General features: G+C 48.6%; 1 protein-coding gene across 4 annotated transcripts in view; it reads left to right on the top strand.

Moving 5' to 3' along the window:
* The window catches only part of FBXO42 (F-box protein 42), a 1,015,376-nt gene that overhangs the window by 836,180 nt on the left and 155,769 nt on the right, over positions 1 to 23,427 (top strand). For all 4 annotated transcript variants that reach the window (XM_069611109.1, XM_069611110.1, XM_069611111.1 and 1 more), the window contains exon 8: positions 20,962 to 21,018. In XM_069611109.1, coding sequence (XP_069467210.1) covers positions 20,962 to 21,018 — 57 coding nt within the window. The remainder of the gene's footprint in view (positions 1 to 20,961; positions 21,019 to 23,427) is intronic.

The raw sequence follows: 23,427 nt of genomic DNA, 5'->3' as shown, positions 1-23,427 counted from the left end.
GAGAACTATCTGAATTAAATGAACTCCTGTACCAGCAGCTGTAGGTTTTGTCTAGGATCTTTAATATACAGCCGTATATCATCTGCATAGAGTGAAAAAAAAGATGTGCAAGTATATTTGTACCCCCCTGTGTGAGTTGAATTACCTAATGGCACAGGCAAGGGGTTTGATTGCAAGGGCAAATGGGATTGGAGAGAGGGGATACCCCTGTTTTGTTCCTCTCGTAGGGAATATGTAGCCGGACTGTATTTGGTTCGACAATATAGAGGCTTGGGGAAGGGTGTACAGCAGGCTTGTCCAACCTTTTTGAATGTGGGGCCGAAGCATTAACTTTTTGTCACCCGGTGGGCCGGCGAGCCAAAAGTGAACACCCTCACCCAAAGCAGTATATTCAAAAGCGATGGTGGGTGACCTTTGACACAGTAGCATCAGAGGCATAGCCTTGCAGTCCCAAAGATAGCTTTTGGTGTCGGGGGCAGTGATCAAAGGTTAGTTTCTTGTGATTTTTTCCAGTGTCTATGTGTTGATATTTATCTGAAATAGTGGGGGCCACTGAGCGTAGCAAGGGAACTAAAACGATCTACGGAGGGTTTGGGGGAGCCCCCTTTCCCCCAAGATTTTTTTTGCAAATATGGGGCTGAAATTGTGTATTTTACAGCAGGAAAAGTGACCAAAAAGCCATAAGTTTACAATCAGTTCTAAAGGGGAACATGTACATTCCATGTCACCAACAGCAGGCAAGAACATTGTAGAACACAACACATTTTAATGATCAGTGTGTCCACAGTGTAAGACAGAACTGTCACTGATGTAACACATTGGCATGCTGGTTGTGCCCAAAATATGCCTCTGTAGCAACATGTCTATGCTGGCTGTTCCCAATTTAGGCCAGCATTGTCCTCTACAAAGCATGATTGATGCTGCCTGAGCATGTGCAGTGTGCCCAATACATATGCCAGCTTATCTCTGTAATACACATTCATTACTTCTGTGGTAATGAAAGAAGCATAATCCAATTCCAGGGGGCACCTGAGGCAGTAAAAGTCCTCCGCCACGGCCCTGTGTATTGGTCGGACCCAACATTGCAGAAATCCATTAATCGTGTCCAGGGACGCGACAAACATTGAACAAACAAATAAATAGGGCAGGGGAGCCAACTTATGAATTTCCCAGGGGGTGCCCAAATATAGGAAGTGACATCACCAGCAGTAATATGACCACATTTGCACATAGTCGCCAACTTGGTGCGAGGGGGATGGGGGTGCAGAACAGTGGAAAAATTGGCTAGCATGTACTGCATATACTACAGTCAAGTAAGAAGGAGGTTTAAGCCTTCCAGTTGCATTCCAGTAGGCCATCACTGCCCCTACTCCACCCCTCTATAATCATCCAGGTTGTAGTAGCCCTCAAAAGGCAGAGCAACACAACTAGGATGGGAGAATGAAATGCCATCCCATCCTGTGAGTGTGTCAAACCTCAGAGCAAAGACTGTGAATGTGTCTCCTACCTTGGAGCACAATCTCACTAATTTGGTGCAAATCTCGCAAGTGGGTGTATGGGAATCCCATGGTGTGTGTGGGCTGCAGACCCCGGACCACTTGGTCACTTCTTCAGTGTGAAACTCTGGCTAAGGCAGTACTGTCCCAATCGTGAGAAGTGTTGTATTTTCACATTAACTATGCTTAAGCACTTTGGGTTATTAATAGTGCTGCTACATTCTGAGTAATTCCATCCCTTTAAATATATTAGCTCTTTGTTGATTTATTCTGATGATGATGAAGATGATGATGATGATGTTAGACTTGCTCAATAGTTAGGATAGCTCAGGGGCAACATGCTCACCTTGGAAGCAAGAAGACATGGAGCAACACAGGTTCGATCCCTCTGGGTACATTATGCGCATTATAAATAACCAATAAAAATAAATAAATCAACTGAGAAGTGCTGATATTGTCCCATCAAAAGTATAGCAGCCCCACTAAGATGGAGGGCAGACTTGCTTTGCATCTGTGCCTCGATTACATCTGTGCACCCCTCTTACAAAGAGGGGTGCACAGATGTACAAATAGACCCAACCCAAAACGATTTTTAGAAATGGCGGGACAGACTTGCTTTGTGTTGTATCTTGTAATTCCCTTTGGTTACGACGACCCCGCCTGCACGAGAGGGAGATAGAATGTTTGTTACGTGGCGCGTGAGAGGTCAGTTAGAGAGGGGAGAGGACGGAGTGGAGAGAGTGGGGTGGAGAGCAGGGCACCGGGTCCATGTATCTTATGTGTATAAACGTACTTGGTTTATCACCTTGTCTCTGCTTGAGATACTTCACTTTGCATCCGTGCCTACATTTCTAAAACTAGATTTGGGTTGGGTATACCTCTACATCGGTACACCCCTCTTGCCAAGAGGGGTGCACAGATGTACAAATACACCCAACCCAAAAAGATTTTTAGAAATGGAGGGACAGACTTGCTTTGCATCCGTCCCTCAATTTTTAAACATCGTTTTTTACCTGGCTCTTACCCGGGCCACCAGAGAGAGACACAGTAAGGATGGAACAAAGGGCCATCCATACTGGTCGCTTCTCTCCGGCCTGGGGGAGTCAGGGGGAGCCCGGAGCACCCTCGTACTCGGCGCCCCTGAATGCGGGCCATGGCCTGTAACTGCCTCTGGTGCCGGGCGGGGGGTCGGACCCAACATTGCAGAAATAAGTAAAATAATCGGGTCCACGGACCCGACAAACATTGAACAAATAAATAAATAAACTGTGCCGTGGCAGAGACAGTAACAGTCCTCCGCCACGCCCCGGTTTATTTATTTATTTGTTCAATGTTTGCCGGGTCCGTGGAGACGATTCATTTATTTATTTCTGCAATGTTGGTCAGACCCAACATTGCAGAAATAAGTAAATTAATCGGGTCCACGGACCCAACAAACATTGTTCAAAGTTTTCTGTACAGACTCGCGGGCCACATGAAATGGCTTGGAGGGCCGCATTGTGGCCCGTGGGCCGTATGTTGGACAACCTTGGTGTACAGCAAGCACATCCATCTAATATATTGGAGGCCCAGGCTCGATCCATGCAATGCTTTGAATAGGAAAGGCCACTCGACGGAGTCGAAGCCCTGCTCAGCATCCAAAGCTGCCACCACTGTTACGTTATGCATCATGGTGAACAGTCGCCGTAGATTATTTTGCGGGGATCGTCCTGGAATAAAGCCAGACTGGTTGGGGAGGGCCAATGCATCCATATGTGGAATGAGTCTATCAGGCAGCAATTTGGCAAGTATTTTATTGTCTGTTTTGATGAGGGAAAGAGGTCTGTACGATGCGCAGTTGGCGGGGTCTTTGCCAGGCTTAAGGAGTAGCGTGACAAGAACTGTCCTAGTGGATTTGGGTAAGAGGCTCGTGCATAAAAAGGACTATACGACAACTGTGGGGCTAGTATGTCTGCATATTCCTTATAGCATTTGGCAGAGATGCTGTCCTGTCCAGGAGCCTTACCACAGGGTAGATTATCAATCACCCTACAGATTTCTGCTGTGGATTGGGGAGCATTCAACAGATCCGCTATAGCTGGGTTTAACCATCACAAAGCCACGCAATCCAAATAGGCCTTAATTTCCCCAGGAGAAACGATAATTGTGAAGAATAAAACCGGTTATAATATTCCCAGAAAGTTCCATTTATTCCGCAGGAGTCCTGAACTGTGGAGCGTATTTTCCCGTTAACACCGGGTCTCCCAGGTATCAAACTTCCTGAAGAGCCTCTGAATGCTCCCGGCGTTTATCCCCAAGCGTTTTCTTGTTCTGCTGGTCCCTGCCTTGAGTCTGTGTTCCAGCTCTTTTTATCTCCCTCTCCAGCCAGCGTAGGGACGACCTAAGGTATTTAAGTACACCACCCTGTCTGGAGATACAACAACCCATCGTGTACACTTTAAAGGCCTCCCACGCCACTCTGAAGTTGGGCACGGATTCTGCATTAAATGCAAAATATTAATTGATGTTGCCTCAAATGCCCTCCCGGAATACCCCGTCCTCCAGGGCTCATGGGCGACACCGCCAGCGGGGGGTGCAAGTGGGAGGGGGGTTGTTGTATTGGGGATAATGATTGTGACTATAATCAGGGAATGGTCCGGCAGTGTCCTAGACCAGTGGGATGGAAAGCATAACAGTCAATCCTGGAGGCACTGCTGTGCGCCCCAGAGAAAAATGAGAACTTCGTCATTCAGGTGCATATGCCTCTATATGTCAACTAAACCCATAGAATCCGCAATATCTGCCCATGCTATGGCCACCCTAGTGAGTGTATAGGGGGCAGTAGTGGATCGGTCCATTTCCAGGACACGACTAGGTTAAAGTCCCCAGCCTAAACTATTTAATACGCAGAACATTTATGTAACATGGCAATGCAGTTAAGATAAAACTCTATATTTGGAGCATAAATATTGGGTCCAGCATTTTATCATGCAAACAGAACTTTAGGGATTGGTACATATAAATCGCAACTCTCCGGGACTGGGATGAATAGGAGGCACTGTATCCATGAATTCCCCAACCTTTGGCTAATGGGAGCAAAGCATCTTTCGCAAGATGAGTCACCTGTAGGCATAGCACATTTACTTTGTGTAGCTTGGTGTGGTTTACCAGCAACCGAAATGTGTTATTAGTAATACTACTAATGTTCCAGGACATTATGGTTAGGGAATCAACCATATCTTACACATACATAATGGATAAACTCATATATTCCCGGAAGTAGGCGGATTCCCCGCCCAAGTGAGCTCACGGGCAGGGGCAGCAATACCTCCCATCTAATCGCTCCTAAAGTATTAAACCGTAATCGTGATTGCACCTTGAACATAATATCCCCCCCGCATACCCACCCCCTCCCACCCCAGAAAGGGGACCCTACCGGCATTATCCCACACCCCTTAGAATAAAAGACAGAAAACTAACGGCAACAACTTAACACTTAAGTACCAACATGCAGTGATTGTACCAATCGGGGCAACGGGTGCAGCCACACAGCTCAGGAACCCAGCAATAATTACATCTTAGTGTACATCTTTATGTAGAACAGTTGCATCACTATTCAGGGTTCACCCAGCAGCAGAACACTAGAGAGGACTTCATATTTCAACAGGGGGTTAGGTATCCATGGGTGCTGTTAAAAGGACAGGTCCCAGACAAAAGGCATGAGACAGCTACCATGCCCCAATATACTCTGCAGACGTCAGGGTACCAGGTAACTGCCCCTGAAGGGGTGTTGGTCAATGCTGCATGCGGCCCATTTACCATGTCTGGTCGCCCAGCCCAATGACATGAAGGTGCGATTTCAACAGTTGGGGACCTCATGATTTTCGATAGGGTCTGGTAAGTTAGCAATGAAGCGGTCTGCAGCTGCCGGGCTTGTAAAGAACCATGTTTTGCTGTTGTGGATTTCGCGAAGTTTGGCGGGGAACATCATGACATAATGTATGTTCTTCTGCCTGAGTTTGTTCATAACCTCTTGGAAAATCTTCCTCTGTTCCTGTACCAGGGGGCTGAAGTCTGGGAGCAGTCTGGTGGTCGATCTGAATCGCAATTTGCCCTTGCTGTCCTGAGGCTAGTGTCTCTATCCCTGGAATTAAGGATTTTTACATTAATGGGCCTGTCGGGCGCACCAGGGAGCGGTTTAGGGGCCAGAGAGCGATGGGCCCTCTCGATTAGGAACATGTTGGAAAGTGGAGGGTGGTCTAGGATGTCCAATAGGAGCTTCTCAACACACACTTCCATGTTGTCTATGTTGGTGGCTTCAGGGACACCCACAATGCGTGAATTATTTCTGTGACCTCCCCTTGAGGTCATCATTCTTGGCCTCCACCCTTTTAACTGCTTGTTGTAGTGCCTCGACCTCCATCTGCAGGGAGCTTGTCCTGGCCTCATTTACCCCAATGCGCTGCTCCGCTTCGGTCATGCGCCCGCACAATTTGTCGATTTGAATTGCGGAGGTCTCCACTCTGCATGTCGGTGTCGATTTTGGCCCCAAGGCTATCCGTGCTATTCTTAAAGGCAAGCAGCGTTTGGTTGAGGGCGGACATGTCCGCTACTCCAGATGTAGAGGGTGTAGTAGGAAGGGGCCCTGGCACACAAACTGGTCCATTTTGGACTGTTTCTTGTTGTTCCCCACTGTATGCCCACTGCTGACAGATACCCCGGAGTGGAGCTGTGCCAAGGGGTGTTTTGAACTAGGATATAGCAGCAGTAGGAGGTATGGCAGTGACCTCACAGCAGATCTTGTGGTGTCCAGAAGCCTGCAGATTATAAAACAGGTGGGGGCATCCCAGGGGGGGCAGGTCATCAGCATCAGTTGGGGCATGCCACAGGGTCTAGGTGCAGAAAGGGCAAAGATGTGAGGCCCCTGGGGGTCATCCAAAAGGAAAATGCCAGTATGTAGTCAAGACCGCAGCTAAAGGGCACGTTATTACTGTGTTTTAGGAGGACAGATCAGGAGCAGCTTCTCCAGGGGTTCGGGGGCAGCTTTGCTGGTGTGATTATGACAACAGGGGGTTCCCCCAAAGCTAGGTAAGGTGTGGAGGTCCCCCAGCTCGATCCGGACGCTCTGTGCTCTCACGGCCCTGCCAACCCCCCCCCCCCCCCGTCACGATGATCCCACCCCTGCCAACGGCCAAGCCTCGACTGGCCACAGTATGTGATCAGCAGGCAGGAGTAAGAGATTCCACAGCGGGAGGAGGCACGCAATGCAGGCACTAGCAGTAGCGCCTGCCAGGGCTCGCGCGTTGGGAGAGATGTCAGCCCGAGGCAGGAGGCACTAGGGTGAGAGCAGGGTCAGCTCGTAGACAGGCACTTGCCCGCTGAGGGAGCTGATGGTTAGCCTGAGATCCGACCGCCGACTAAGAGGTGCTGTAGAACCCGGTGGTTCAATATGTCCAGATAGAGGAAGATGATAGAGCTCTGTCATGTGAGCAGGGGCTGGGTCACTGAAATCTTGCAGTGCCCCGACAGCAGGCCATGTTGGAAGTGGATTCCGGGCCTCAGCGCCAGTGCCTGAGGTCCCGCCAACGGAGATGTGGCACAGAGCGGAACCAAGTCAATAGCGGGCCAGCAACTCGAGCCTCAGCAGCCAGCAGTTTCCCACCGCAAGCCAACTGGTAGACACGCGGGACCGGCGCCGGAGGGCTATTCCATCCCAAGCAAGGCCACCACACCTCTGGAGCCCCCGCTGATGTTACGGGATTCCAAAAGGGAGGTCAGGGGAAAGCAGAATAATAATGCCTCCGTTCCGCCGGTATCTGCATGCGTTTTGCTCAACACAAAGAAAGGATTATGTAGGATTTCGACTGTTGAAGAGACTGAGCTGTCTCAGGCGGCGGCCATCTCGCAGTCGCACAACAGCGCCCCCGTTCTGTTCACACTTTCACTCAACATTACTGCTTAGACGCACTGTCTGATTCTCGGGTGAAACCGGCAGTGTTAACACATCTCTTTGCTACTGTTCCTTCACACATCCCACCACCATTTCCTCGTACTGCTCGCTGGTCTATGCACAGCATGTGACTCTAAGCAGATTAACAAGAATCAGAAGACCTACATTACTCACCATAATCTTATTTCTGGTACTTGTATCTGCTTAGATTCACATGCACCCACTCATCCTCCCCTCTTGGAGTAGATAGAACGAACATAGACATCTTGCACCTTATTTTCTTCTGTACTCACTCACGCCTTCTAGAAGGCTCCGTAACGGCAGAACAAAAACAACCAGTGGGACCTCAAAGCGTGAAGAATTTTGGTAACACTACATGTCATATTAGGAATAGTGTTAGACCCATGCCGATGGCCCTTTTCGATCTTCGAAAGAAAGATGCAATACTTAGATTACCACTAGATGTCGGACTATATGCGGAGCATGTGAACCTAGGCAGATGCAAGCACCAGAAATAAGATTAGTGAGTAATGTCTGTCATATGTCCAGACCAGTGCTCGCTCATTGTTATGGTGCAGCGGATAGAGCGGAAAGGTCCTTAGCTACAGTGGTTAGACTTGAATCCAAACAACACGCCATAATAACAGAGTTATTCATCGTAGTGACCATCTTACTCCAAGTCCATAGTCCCCTTTCCTCCATACTTTTGGGACATTCCGTTCAGTGGGACGGGACCAGAGCACTTTTGTAAAAAAGCATAAAATTGAAAAATGTGTCCTTCTCTTTTTACGTGGGGTACCGCTTTCAGCCGTGATCCCGCCCCGCGCATCGCCCTTCAGTCCTTTCCTATCGCAAGGTCTGATACCTTTAAGGAATAATAGAGGATACTTATTAGAGGGAACGGCGGGTAGGCGCATGGAGGAAAGGGGACTATTGACTAGCAGTAAGATAGCCACTACAGTCAGTAACTTTGTTATACTCCTACGTCCCGTTCCCTTTCCTCTATACTTTTGGGAGATTACCAAGCACTCCTCACAGGAAAAACGGGTGGATGGAACTCCCTCACTGAAAGAGGTTCTTAAGAGCAGCCTGACCGGATTGAGCATCGGCTCTGGAGCTCAGGTCTAAGCAGCAATGCTTACAAAAAGCTGATGGCGAAGCCCATGTCGCTGCTCTGGCAATGGTTTCTCAGGGAACATATTTCTGGAAGGAAATGGCAGTCGCCTTGCTCCGCACAAGATGGGCATGAATTCCTTTTGGAGGCTGAAGGCCCTGAACGATATACGCCTCTGATATACAGGAAGCAATCCATCTGTAGATAGTTGCTTTCGAGGGCGGCTTTCCTTTTCGGATCTACAAAGGTCACAAAAAGCTGGGAAGAGTTCCTAAATTTAGATGTTCTGTCCAAATAAAACTTAAGAGCTTGTCTGACATCCAAATTGTGCAATACCCTCTCAGCATCTGAGGCCGGGTCTGGAAAGAAGATGGGTAAAGAAATAGATTGGTTCAGATTAAAATTAGATACCACCTTTGGAAGGAAAGAAGGATTAGTCCGGAGGACAACCGTATCCTTATGAAAGGTGAAAAATGGATGTTCTACAGACAAGGCCTGAAACTCGCTTACACGCCTTGCCGAAGTCACCGCAATCAGAAAAGCCATTTTCCACGAAAGGAACTTCAAGTCCACCGTAGCCATGGGCTCAAAAGGTTTCTGGCATAAGGCAGTGAGGACCACATTCAATTTCCACTTAGGATGCGGGTTGCGCACAGGTGGATAAAGAAGCAATAGACCTGCAAAGTGCCTTTTTAATGACACAGTTTGTCAATGAAAATGAGCAAGTGTCCGTGGACAGGTAAGCGGCGAAAGCCGACAAATAAGTCCTATAAAACATGTATGCCAGGTGAGAAACGAAAGACAGGACTGTGTCAATGATATCTTCCCTGGGGTCCAGGTGCTTAGCTAAACACCTGTGACAGAACCAGAGCCATTTGCTCCTATACTGAGACCTTATCGAAGGTTTTCTAGCCGCCTGGATAATACGCATAGTATCTGCGGACAAGTTGAAACTTTCTAAGGATTTGTACTTGGGCACCAGGCCGCCAAGCTGAATGATTGTTGGGAGGGGTGCCACATCTGCTGATCGCTCTGGTGAAGCAGGTCGGGAATCAGTGGAAGCCTGATCGGGGAGCACACTGACAGATGCTGAAGCTCCGAAAAGCAGAATCTGGCTGGCCACCAAGGGGCTATGAACAGGAGAGTGCAATTTTTCGTGTCCCTGAGCTTGCATAGCACCCAGTGAATCAGAGGAAGAGGCGGGAAGGCATAGGCCCTCATGTTGTGCCACGCAATTTTGAGAGCATTCCCTAGGGAAGAAGCTCCGACTCTGTTCCTGAAAGCATAAAGAGGAAGTTTCCTGTTTGACGATGTCGCAAGGAGGGCCACTTCTGGAGTTCCTCAATAGCGAAAAATGTCAGAGAGGATCTCCGTGTTCAGTTCCCACTCGTAGCTGACCACCGCTCGTCGGCTGAGAGTCTGCAGTCACATTCAGTTGGCCCGGAAAATGTTTCCTGCCAGTAGCCAAACACCGTGCTGAATGGCCCATTCCCAAATCTGAAAGGCTAGATCTACAAGGGGAGGTGACCTGGTATCCCCCTGCTTGTTGATGTAAAACATGAATACTGCATTGTCTGTGCGGATGCGGACCACTTTGTTCACAATTTCTGTCTCAAAAGCTTTGAGCGCCAGGAAAATCGCCAGAAGCTCCAGATAATTTATGTGAAATTGTCTGTCCTGTGGCAACCATAGGTCGAAAACCTGAAGATGATCCAACGTCGCGTCCCACCCAATAAGGGAGGAGTCCATCATAATGGTCATTTGAGGGGAGTGCTCCTGAAAAGGAGCACCCACCGACAGGTTGCTGGAAGATGACAACCACAGATCTGTCATCATGCAGGGTGTAACTGGAATAATTTTGGTGTCCGGGTCCACTGCCTGAAGCCAGGAGCTCCGAAGAGCCATCTGCGTGAGTCGTATCTTGAGACGAGCAAGCATGCACGAGGCCATGAGGCCTAGAAGCCTATGAAACCACTAGGCCGGCATGCTCTGACTGAATGAAAACCTGACACGTAGTCAACCGATCCGCCATCCTGTCCACAGTCGGGTACAATCTTCAGTCGATTGTGCTCCAACGGAAACCCAGGAATATAAGGTGAGAGATCGTCATGGAGGGTTTCCGCCGGTTCACCGACAGCCCAAGATGGAACAGGAGCTGGAGGAGAGACTGAAGGTTGCTCAAGGCTTTCACTGGACAAGGACTGCACAGAAGCCAGTCGTCCAAATATGGAAACACATGGATACCCTGTAGCCGAAGAAAAGCTGCGATGACCGAAGACATCTTCGTGAAGATACGCAGCGCTGAGCTGAGACCAAATGGGAGCACTCAGAATTGGAAATGCTCCTCTCCCAGGGAGAACAGCAGATATTTCCGATGCGGGCTCCAGATCAGGATATGCATATACGTGTCCTGAAGGTCCACAATGCTGAGCCAGTCGCCCTTCTGAAGAGAGGACTTTATTTGGCAGGGCGTGATCATCTTGAATTTCTCTTGAGGAAGAGAAAGGTTGAACTGGGAAAGGACTAGGATGGTGCGCAGGCTAGCCTGGTTGGGTTTGGGCACCGTGAACAGATGAGAATCGAAACCCTCCCCTCGTTCCACTAGGGGAACGGGTTCCACCGCCTTGAGGTCTAGAAGCTTCTGGACCTCGGCTCTGAGGGAGGGCGTCTCCGACTGCTGAAAAGGAAGAATGAAGGGTAGAATAGGGGGAGGGGCAAGCTGAAGCCCGCACGAGCGATGTACAAAACCCACCGGCCTTCGTTGATGGTTTGCCACGCCTCCAGATGAGACGAGATTCGTCCTCCCACTGAAGTCTCGTGCGAGCGCCAAAAAATATCATTTTGCAGGCTTTTCGTCAGAGAGACTACCTGTCCCTGCGGAGGATGCTGAAGACCGAGAGAAAAATCGACCCCATTGCTGCTTCTGACGGAAGCCACCGGACCGAGGATTAGCTCTGTGTGACCTGTGGTCCTGGAACCCTCTGAAGCCTGAAGAGGACCGAGACTGAGATCCAGATCTGAGCTTTGACCGGGTGCTTCACAAGCACCGACAGAGACTTGGCAGTCTGCATGCTCGCCTTTGTCTTTGTAAGCTCGTCATCCGTTGAAGAATGAAACAACTCTTTGCCATCAAAAGGCAGGTCCAGAACTTTACCTTGGACCTCCTTTGAAAACTTTGTTGCATGAAGCCAAGCTTGACGAGAGGTGTCCACCCCCAACATGAGGCCTCGAGCTGGTGCGCAGCAGCCTCCAACTTATCCTGCGCCAGTACCCTGGTGCCTGACAAACCGCCTTTAAAGTCTTCCAGCCTGTCCCCAGGAATGAACTCCTGGAAGTCTGCAAAATCCCTCCAGTTTCATATTCGCCGCTGCCAAAATGAGCTCCGCATTAGCCTGAACCAATTGCAGCGCCGAGTTGGCAAAAACCATCTTGCCCATGGAATTGAGCAACTTGTCTTACTTGGCCAGAACTTGAGCCGCAGCTGCAGAGGTAGCAGAGACCAGCTTGGATTGCAGAGTGGCGGCCGTTACCACCGTTGAGAAAGGGAGCAGACATGACGCCAAGGCTGCTTCTCCGGAGGTGTGAAGCCTGTAACGGGCATATATTCTCTCTCTTATTGCTATGTAGCCCAGTGTGGGGTTTAGCCCAGACTTTGCGGGCCTCGGCCAGAACGTCCCTCTGAAAGAACAGGCCGGTGCACTCCTGCGGAGACAGTGAGCACCCCCGAAAGCACCCCTTCCTGCAGAGCGGGTGCCTCAGGTACTGGTATGCCAAGGAGTGACTTCATGTCCAGGACCCGGTCATGGAATGCTCTGACAGAGTGGGGCTGGTCCTCACTATCCTGATCTGCCTGAGGGTCGTCCAGTACGTCAGGATCTGCCAGTTGATATGCGACCGGCGTCAAATTGACGTCTCGCTCTGCTGAAGTTTTGTCAACCAGAGACAAAGGAGGCAGAAGAGCTGGAGGCGGGCCGGGAGGTAGAGGCGGTACCACTGCCGGGGCAACCAGTGCCGTGACTGGAACTGCCGGGGCAGGATGTTGCACCGGAGGGCAGATCTCCCTAAAAAGACCTTTAAAGTACTCCTTCATGGGATTAGAGTTCATCAGACTCTGAAACTACCCAAAAAAAGGCATCCTCTGCTGAAACTTTAGGCACTGGAGTGGGCAGAGGCCGCTCATGAGGGGCATACCCCCACGAACGTAGTGAGGAAGGCTGCCAAGAGGGCCCGCCACCAACTGGGTCCACATAGACCAATGGGGCAGATGTAGGAGGAAGCAAGACCTTGTGCGGTAGTGGCATCCGAGTGCGCAAGTCATAAGAGGGGCGGAACGGATTCACACTGTCCCACCAAAAAGAAGATTTCACAGCACCGGCCATCGATAGTGTGGGTATGAGGGAAGAGTCCAAAATGGCCATCGTAGACAACGCGGGAAGGCCCGCCATTTTGTTTGCATCTGAGGGGAACTGCGTCACATGTGTGGATGAGGCAGGTAACTCCATAAACTGGTCAGGGGACTTGATCAAAACTTTAGCCTTGACACAAGGATCCTCGGCAGAGCCGGTACTATGGGGCCTTGATGCTTATTGGACATCCTACCCCTTGAATTAGCCTCCTGTAGAGGAACCTCGCCAAAGCCGGTAACAGAGGATATACGGTCAGCAAGCTCTCCCTGTGCCCCCTCAACAGAACCGGCATCACCGTGAGCGCGGGAAAGTTGAGGTATCCACCTCACAGACAAGACCTTAACGGGTCTCTCAGTTCTGTCGGTACACACCTTTGCCTCAACCTCAAAACTGAGTCCGGTCTGTGTAGCTCCCCCCGAGAGGGGCCTCGCACCGTGGTTCGGTAAGGAAAGCCTCAACAGAGGCCTCAGGGTGCACCCCGGTGTCTGTATCGGAAGCTCCAGACAAGGAGACCTTGGAGCGAACTCCGGTACCCAAAGCCTCAGCACTACTGGACTTGCTATTATCACCTGATTGGTGAACCTCAGATCGTAATCCGGTGTCGGCAGGGCCCTCGTATATTAAGCCTGTGAGGCACCTCAGGGGAAACCCTGGTAGCAGAGCTTTTGAAGCCCCTCCCAGACCTGGAATACCCCGGGAAGGAGTCCCCTGGCCGCGGTGCCCTAAAAAGTAAGGAATTTACCGGGCGTCTCTTCTTTTCGTTGATGAGTTGAAAATGCAGTGGAGGAACTCGCTGGAAGATCTCCCACCGACAAAGACGACTCTGAAGTGCCCGGACCGAAAGGGAGTCGCAGTAGAAACACAAGTCCCTACGGTGATCCGGTCCAAGACACTCTAAACAGAGAGAATGGGGATCCGCCCTAGCGAAACGACGTTCGCAAGGGACAAATCCCAAACGATCCGGCATAGATGGAGGATTACGCGAGCGCAGAAACGGAGCAGGAGAGAAGGACAACGGAAAGAAGAAAAATATCTTTCCGGTGATGCAAGTGTGTCCAGCCTTGACTGCACAGAGAAAAGGACTGAAGGGTGATGCGCAGGGCGAAGCTAAAGAGAGCGGGGTTACGGCCGCGTGCGGTACCTTGCGTAAAAAGAGGATCACAACACATTTTTCAATTTGATGCTTTTATACAAAAGTGCTCCAGTCCTGTCCCACTGGACGGAATGTCCCAAAAGTATGGAGGAAAGGGGACGGGACGTAGGAGTATGGGAATTACGGTCTCATCTGGGATCACACTAACCACTGAAGACGATAATAATGCAGAATTTACGGCATGGAACACACTATACTCTAATAATGATATAAGCTCTGAGGACCTTGTAGAATAAGTATTGTGCTTCAAGTTTTAGCTGAAGATGTAAATCTTGCTTTGGATTCGCCTATAACATCTAAAGAAATGGCTACCGCTATTGCAGCTCTATTGTCTAGTAAGGCCCCTGAGTCTGACGGGGCAGAACTATATAGTGTACATATCTATACTGATCCCACATTTACTGCAGGTATGGGAGGAGTCCCTCGATTCTGGTGGCCTTCCAGCTTCAATGCGCGAATTATGGTTTTATTGAAGTCTGCTAGACCGCCGGATGGAGTTACTTCAGATCGACCTTTATCACTAATAAAAGCAGATGCGAAGAATTTCGTGAGAATTCTGGCAACTAGACTCCTTCCATACATAACTAGGTTAGGTTATCCAGATCCATCTGGATTCATCCCATCTCATTCTGCAGCCCTCAATCTCAGGAGGCTATTTTATATCATCTGTCAAATTAATCCACATGCTAAAGCGGTAGCGTTCTCTTTAGATGCCGAAAAGGCCTTTGACTCTGTATCATGGAGTCCTGCAACGTTATCGGTTTGGAACTTCCTTTCTTAGTTGTGTACAGCTTCTTTTCGGCCTACAGCTAAGGTGTGCACAAACTCTGTTGTCTAATATATATTTGGGGAGAAGGACATGCCAAGGGTGCCCGCTATACCTGCTGCTTTTCGCACTTATAACGGAGCCACTGGCTGTAATTATTGTGGCCAAACATGGACCCGGGCATACACATGACCAGGGCCCCACAAGTCATAACACTGTGCGTCAATACTTTGCTGTACATCCGTGACCCAGTGGTGAATCTTGGTCCCATGATGGAGAAAGTCTTTGAATTATCTAGACACTGCCGGTACAGTATTAATAAGGCAGTCTGAGTTGTTCCAGCTTACTGATGCCAATCTTCCCTTCCCTGATTTATCTGGGTTTCGCTGGATTGCTTCCTGGTTCAAATATCTGAGCATTGATATTTCTAGACAACAAGAGTTCATTACATGCGAACAATTTTGCAGAGTATATACTAAATTTAGCTGCTAAGCTTAAAATTTGGGCTAAGCTGCGGATATCTTTATATATAAGACTTTACTAAAGATGATAGTCCTACCTATACTGTTATATTTATTCTGTAACATTTCATTCTGGCAGTGTAGGGCTTTTTTTTTTTTTTACATCGGTACATTCCAAGATGATTGAATTACTCTGTGGTCCTTGTACTGCTATAATGAGATGGGAGAAGCTCATGTAACCATATGAACAGGGTGGGTTGGCGGCGCCGGATGTGGATCAGTAGTATCTGGTTCCCCCAAGCGCATTGTGCAAGATTTTGGTATGCCAGTGTTTGAAGTGGTGCATTTGCCGCTTGTGAAATATGGGGCGGCCCCTACTAACTTTAAAGCTGTTGTCTTCTTTGATAAGTACATTGATTCCTGCACCTTTGACCTGTTCCATACAACTGTTGAGGTTGGTCTAGGCTGTTTCATAGATTGGACTTTCTTGGTTATTCCACAAACACATACCGCTCTGGAATTTCCCAGGTTTAGCACCATCTTTTCATGCAAACGTGCAAAAATCCTGGGGGACAACACTGATTTCACTCTTGGTGATCTATTCCCAGAAGGGATATGAGTTTCCTTAGATAACAAACTATGCAGCAGCTGTAATATGATAGTGCAAAATTATCGAATAAGAGCTGCAGCGAACGCTTGTAGCTGATGTTTCGACATGAACCGGAGACCCACCCACTTATAATTGCAATTGTAACGTGGGGAACCAAGAAGTCTAGTATCTAAACTAAATGAATTGGTGCTGAGTGCTCAACCCTCCACAATTGATGTGACACTAAAATGGGAGTGTGACTTTGGGTTTCAATTCACAGATGTTCAATGGCAGAAATGCTGTTTACTTACAAATGTGATGTGCTCGATGTAGACTAAACTATTAAATCAGTTGCACTATACCCCAGCGAAAATCGCCAATTTTACACAGGGTGACCCTGATGATTTTATGAAGTGTGACTGGTCTCCGGTGAATACTATTCACAAGTTTTGGAATTGCCCTGTCCTTGCTTGTTTCTGGAAAGGGCTGGCCGAAACTTTACATAAGGTATTGGACATTCCCCCTCCCCCATTCCCCCCCCAGCACTTCCGCCTGTCGGATAACTCCTGGGAGACATAGGCAAGATGTCAGTGATCCCTCAACGGTTCTTGAACATAGCTTGTATAGTCACCAAAAAAAGAGTACTCATTTATTGGTAACCGGAAAGTGCGCTGACTCAAGCTGAATGGTATTGTTTATTTATATAGCGCCTGCTCACAGGCAATTGTTTCAAAGCGCTCAAGGAGGGATGGAACAGGGGAAAAATAAACTGTTGCTCAGAGCCCTTGAATTTCTGAGACGATAACGGTCTGCAAGGCAGATTAAGTGAATATGATACATTTAACAGTTTAGATGCAGCAAATAGGCCTGCCTGCGATTCTGCATTTTTTTTCAAGTGCACATTAAGGGGTGAAGACAAGGGAGAACAGACAGAACGATCTTTAGGCAGGGCTGTATACAGATCGTGCAAGTGTGGGAGGGCAGGGGACCAAGTGCGCCTAGTAAGTAAAGACTGGTGAAGTGCGGAGAGAAGCTCTCGGATTTGTTACAAATGCAGTGGGGTGCAGGGCCTTGCAGCAAGTGCAGAAGGACTGACAGGTGTGTCTGGGACCTGTGAGACTCTGAAGTACACCAGGCAGCCAGTCAATAAGCTGTGTGGAAGGAGGGCGAGAAGGAAGAGCAGAGATCTAGGTTAGCAGGGTAGGGCGCGCAGGACGGAAGAGGAGAAGAGGAAGGTCTTGAGTTTCCGGAACTTGAGAATTACAGGCTCAAGACAGAAGGTGGCAGGGAGGCTGTTCCAGAAGGAGGCACCTGCTGAGGAAAGGGATCTCCCTCCAAATCTCTGCTTTGAAAACCGGCTCACTCACAGAAGGTTGGAGGTAGATGAGTGGAGCGCTCGAGAGGGACAGTGTTTAGGAAGGCAATGTTGAAGGTAAGTAGGTCCCAGGCCCCAGAAAGCTTTGTGGACAATGCAGAGGGTCTTGAATGTGATCCTTGCAGCCATGGGGAGCCAGTGAAGGGATTTCAGCACTGCAGGGATGCGGTCCCTGGGCTTGAGGCCAAGGATAAGTCTTGCGGTTCTGTTCTGGATGAGTTGCAAAGGGCGCAGGGCGGAAGCAGGGTAGTTGATGAAGAGGCTGTTGGAGTAGTCCAGCCTGGAGAGAGCTAGGGCTCTGGAGACAGTGAGCTGCTAAGGGAAAGAGAGAAAGGGTAGAGTGCCTCTAAGGAGGTTTAGTTGATAGACTTTTTTGAAATGTCAGAAATGTGAGAGGAGGAGAGATTGGAGTCGAAGATGACCCCAAGGTTTTGGCCTTCAATGGTTGCATGATATCATTTTTACCTAGGAAAGAGAGTGAATGTACCAGTGCCTTTGATGTGGGGGCCCAAAAACATTTGGACTCAATTACACGCGCCTACCTTGCAGTGTCTGCATAACTCTGAGGGAATGGGTGTCTTTGCTTTAATAATGTTTAGTTAATACAATTATCCTATGACACTATACAATTTTGTCTATTTTTCTATGCGTTCAGTCCACTGGTCATGTCAGTGGGCCTCCTTACAGGTTTGGTGGTAGCCTTGCTGGTAAAACTTGCTAAATTTTCCGGCACCCGCGAATGGGCAATTACCGGGTCATTACAGCCCATAGGGCTCAATGGGAATGGGGAAGCTGGATGCACCGGCACAATGGTGCCAGTGAATCCGACATGCTCTGCTCACTGGTGCCGGTACGCCCCCAGGCCAGGCCTGGCGGGCGGGAAGCCACCCGCGAGCAGAACACGTAGTTTGCCGGTCCGGTAACTACGGTACCAGCAGGCTTACTGGTACCATAGTTACCGGACCGGCAAACTTGTAATGAAGCCCAGTGTGTATGTGCTTGCTGTCTGCCCTGTTTTTTAGTCTCTAAATAAAGGTTTTTTTTTTTTAATGAAAACCCAAGTGTTAGGAAAGATTTCTTTGCAGCACTGTTCCCTCCTTTTTTGTGGACCCCTCCACACCCCCCCCCTCTCACCCCCAGAACATTTTATTTTGATTTTTTAACCTCACCTGCTCTTTGTGCTGTGAAGCCTCAAGCTTCTCTACACTGGTGATTGCTCATTTGTCATGGGGAAACTGACATGTCCTTCAGGCTGTCAGTACTGGTAAACATTGTTTCCCTTAATCTTGTTACATTGTTATCACTTTTGCTAATTTTTATCTTGTACAATGCGGCTTACAATGCAGTACAATGAGGTGCACTTTTTGTTTTACCCTAGACTAACACTCTGAGGATTTATGGATTTAACGGACATACTGGTGACAGCAGTTACTTTTTTCAATTTTTTGGTGCATTTTACTTTGGCCTTACCGTGTTTATCCACAGTAGGTGTCCAAATGCAGTAGTGTCCAAACATGACCGTGTGCAAGGTTTTTCATTTGCCCTTTGGTCATCTTGCCACTATAACTCTTATTCCTGACCTGTGAGGACAGGAAAATCCTTAGATGGTCTTCCAATGCCCGGGTAGTCTGTCCCAAAACGAATAAATTGCCTTTTGTAACTGTGGGGCACTTCATTGGTGCTAGAGACCATTTCATGCCCCCGTCTGACTGTGTGTGGACCCGATATTTGATTTGCTAGTGGGAGTTTTGACTCTTACCTGCTTTTTGAATGAGGACCCATGCACCCATTCTTCAGAGGTCCTGGAAGAAACCTGAAGGACCACATATCCTGTCCAGCTGCAAAACGCGCAAGGGGACTGGGCACCTGTTGGAAAAAGGCCCGACTAACAACTTCTGCTGCTCTCCTGGAAGAGTACTATGTTGTAGGTGATCTTCAGCTGTCCTGTGAAAGAGCTTTGACCCTTAGAGTAGAGAGAACATCCATTCTCGGTGGCGACTCGGAGTCCTGCGACGAAGAGTCCTCTGAAGTGCCTCTGGATCACTCGGTGGCTGACCAGCTCAGAGTTTGGGCTACTGTGCTGCAGACGATGCCCTTCTGCGTTGAGGCTAGGAACTTTGGGGATCGACAGCTTGTGCTACGTGACTCATCTCAGACGATAGTTGGTTGCTGAAAAGTGTTACTGAAGAACTTTGGCCCAGCAAGGGCGTTGGGACGTCAGCGTCTCTGTGGTCTTCGGGTTGCAGGAAACCCACCGGCGGATTCTCATCGGCGCGTCGGCAGCCTTGACTTTCTCGGGCAGGACAAAGCGGTTGTTGGTGGCAGCGAGGGAGTGCTTCGTTCAAAGTGTTCTTCGGCAAAAGGAGCACTGCGGCTCCAGTTGGCGACGGCAGTCGTCCATGCTGATGGACTTCAATGTCCGGGCACGCTTCTTTTTGCTTACGCGGCGGTCCCCGTCTTCGGTCGGCAGCCTTTCGAGGGTCTGACTTCCAGGGAGCTTTGGCAAAGATCAGCTGGTGCACAATGGTCCCTCGTAGCTCAGGAAAAGGTCTCCTAGCCAGGTCCTCTCGGATCAGTTTCTTGAAGGTACAGCAGCTTTCAGATTGCGTTGAAGGGAAACAGCGGTTCACCTTCTTCCGGCTCGGCTTCGAGAGTAAGCATCAAGTATCAACTTCAGCTTCTGAACGACTTCTAGCAGTGAGAGGCACCCAGATATACTAGTTGGTCTCTCATTCATTCTGCTGGGTCACACTCGGGCAACCAATCTCTCAGAAGGGCATTCAGGCAGGCAGCCAGCCAACTGGGCTCACATTGCATTCAGGCCATTCACTTCCCCCAGACACTCACAACAAGAAGTGTGTATTGTTCAGCACTCCACACTGCATTCACACCAGTTTCGGGCAGGGCTTTTCGTCACCCACTCCATTCACCCATGTCCCACCCCACGGGCGTACCCACAACATAGTCATTGGGAAGGCTCCAGCCGGTCTGGACTGGACTTCCCCACAATACCATCTATGGAACTTCCACCCAACAGCCAGTCACGGGGAAGGGACAGAGTCAAGGCTTCCCGGGACGTCGGGGAAAACAAGGTAACAGGCAATGGAAAGCAAGAGGCAACGGGGGCATCTTGTCTCCATCAGGAATCCACTGATTCCAATGACGGGGCCTGGGCATCCCAAAATGGAGGATGCTCGGGGCACCTGTCAATTCAGCATGGAGCTGCCACCAGCCCATACCCTGCTCTGTGGGCCACACACAGGTGCCCAAAAACATACACTAGGAGTACAGGGTTGTACTCCGACCCACGTGTGCCATAAGGGTATCCCAAGGGTCTGTTCACCACGACCAAAAAGAGGACGAGCCGCACCGCCATGGGTCCCACATGAACTCCTGCATGGAAAACAAGACAAAACACACATGATAAATACAAAAGGACCAGGATTCGGAGGCCCTGTCCCTCTGGTGCATTTACAGCATCGCAATGGGGAACTCTCATTTCATAGGGAACCTTAATGCCTTGCAATCTTTAATTGTTTCATCAATGTTTTGTATTTGTTGCCCTGGAGATTCTGTCAATTGCATATCTAAAGAAAGTGTATGGCAAATTCCCTTTCTTTGCTCTGAGTTTTTGAATGTTTTAACATTTTTTTGTGTTTAATTCTTTTTTAGATTGTTATTGATGATGAAACGGTTTTGATTCTCGGAGGCTGTGGAGGTCCGAATGCAGTAAGTTTTTCTGAATTTGTTTTTTTAAGCATTAGAAATCTCTTGCATTGGGTTTTGGATCTCTTCTTTTGATGGTTGATCTGATTTGCTGATCATCAGGAAGTTTCAGCGTATAACTAAATAAGTTGGGACACTGTGATGTCTGATGCCTCAGTATTATAACTATATCTACACGCCATACCAATTTAGTTTTCAGACCACTGTGTAAGGATGGGGCTACATGGTGCCAGTGGTTAATTCAAAATTGTGGTTTTGCTAAAGTCCCCCTTTGCGGAGTGGTATGCCCAGAAGTTGGTCCCGAACCTGCTGAGCCTGGAGACACAAGCTGCTACTCACTGATGACACCCATTGAGACAAACATGTTTGGGGATGCTTGTTGTCTCGTGCACTAGGGATAGGACCCTGCAGTTCGGGCTGGACTTCACCTTTTGGGTTGGGACCAAGCCTGATTTGCATATGGTCTTTCCCTTCTTTAATGGCTTGTCATGCTGAAAAACTATCGTCTGGAGGGTTGCCCAGAGCTGTGCTAGAAGTTGTGATTGATTCAAACCCTTCCAGCCAACACCTTTTTGTTTTTGCTGCACAAGTCCCACCCAGGCCCGCCGCTTCCCTCTTTTTTTTAAATTTACAACCACTGTGCATTTTATAAATATCTTGCCCTGATATTTCCACTTGTAACAATGCTCATTTGCTTTGTTAGCAGTCATTGTGGCCATTTGGTTTCTCCTCTTGTACGAATGAATCGTACTACGTCAATACGTTTGTCACATCTGCAGGATCAGATTTTATGTATGGGCAATGCTAATGTTTGCTTAGCTACAACCTTTTTTCCCACTTATGTATTTAATGAGATTGTAAATGTTTTCGGTTGCATTAGGAGGTCCATTGTAGTTCAAGCTTTTGCATAGCACTTTAATTTATTAGATTTTAGAAAAGCATGGAGTATATATGCTTCCTTCGAAGTCGAAAAAATGGTGTCGACGGGCGTGTTCCTGTCACTATGCCTATCCTATGTGTGCAGATACCCACGATTCCCCCTCACGTGTCGACTTCCTCGGATTTTGTTCGGCTATTGGTTGGCAGCAGAGATTGTCCGTGAAATATTTTCGATGCCTTTGCGCGAACCTTGAATCAGAAGTACAGCCGGACGAAGTATCATCTGGACTCGACAGGTCCTCGACTAGGCGTACGTAGGAAGAGCTGGGGGACTTCGCCAAAAGAAACACTGGCGTAGTGGGGGCCTCGTCTCCACATGTCCTGGGAGCCGCCCCCTCGGACTTAAAAATAGTTTCCTTCTGAAGTCATAATGAATTCAAAAAGCTAATTTCTTTACGTTTTTTTTCTCTAATGAAAATTCTTTTTACGGAAGTCGGTGACTTCAAAAAGAAATTATTTCTTTTTGAATTCAGACAGGCTCCCCCCACAGGACATGGATACCCCGGCTGGTCTGCGCCATGCATGACAGGAAATAGCAGTCCTGCTGCATTTTTTTTGTATGTGTGGATGCGTGCATGCAAGGGTGTGTATATGTTATGTCATGTGTGTGAATGCGTGATGTATGGGTGGCTGGGTGGGTGTGTGATTGTATGTAAATGTGGGAGTGATAGCTATGAGTGTTTGCTCGTGTTTGATGCATGGATTACTTACCTGTAATCCTCATTATTCCTAGCTCTACTCTTCCTCGTCGTAGTACTTGTGTATGAGGCACCCTGTGGAGGAAGAGGGATCTGAGGTAATGTGTGCCTCAGTTGTTGGTAATCTTAATTACTCACAGTCCTACGCTTCCTCGTCCCAGTACTTGCATATGTTAAAGGTATTTCTACCGCGCACCGTCACCAACAGAGTTAGTCTCCAGGCACTCTGGCGGATCTGTAAGCGAGAAGGGATGGGTTAGTATGGTGAAGAGGCAGTAGGATTGTGAGAGGAGTGGTGTTCTATTGGCAGGTTCAGCTCAGTATACACCGTGCGCTGAGCTTTGGTGCGAGTATCGGATCGATGTCAGTCCTCGTGTGCTGTTGGTGCGGTCTATGTGTTGTTGCGTTGTGGTGAAGTACATGCGGCATGCAGTGCGAGAGGTGGCTGTGTGAGTTTTTTGAGTGAGTTAAGTAAGCAGAAAGTTTGAGCTTTTTGGTTAGTGGGTTATATATTTTGCAGCTAATCTTCACAGTATGGCTAAATGCCTAGATTATGAGAATCCTGCATGGTGGGGAGAGGCCCTCGGCCCACAGTACGCTCTATTTCAGCATACAATGGACAGATGTGTATGCCACACCTAGATGGGATTCGGGGCACTCAAATCTAATTGTGGCACATGCTAACATTCGTAATTCTATCTACATGTGGTACTTTCTAATATTCACGATTTTATCTAAGTATGGCACTTGCTAACATTCACCATTCCATCTATAT

The sequence above is a fragment of the Ambystoma mexicanum genome, chromosome 8, assembly GCF_040938575.1.
Source record: "Ambystoma mexicanum isolate Mex_15411 chromosome 8, UKY_AmexF1_1, whole genome shotgun sequence".
NCBI classification, from domain to species: domain Eukaryota; kingdom Metazoa; phylum Chordata; class Amphibia; order Caudata; family Ambystomatidae; genus Ambystoma; species Ambystoma mexicanum.
Note: the sequence above shows the minus strand (reverse complement) of the source record. Positions and strands in the feature narration are given on the sequence as shown.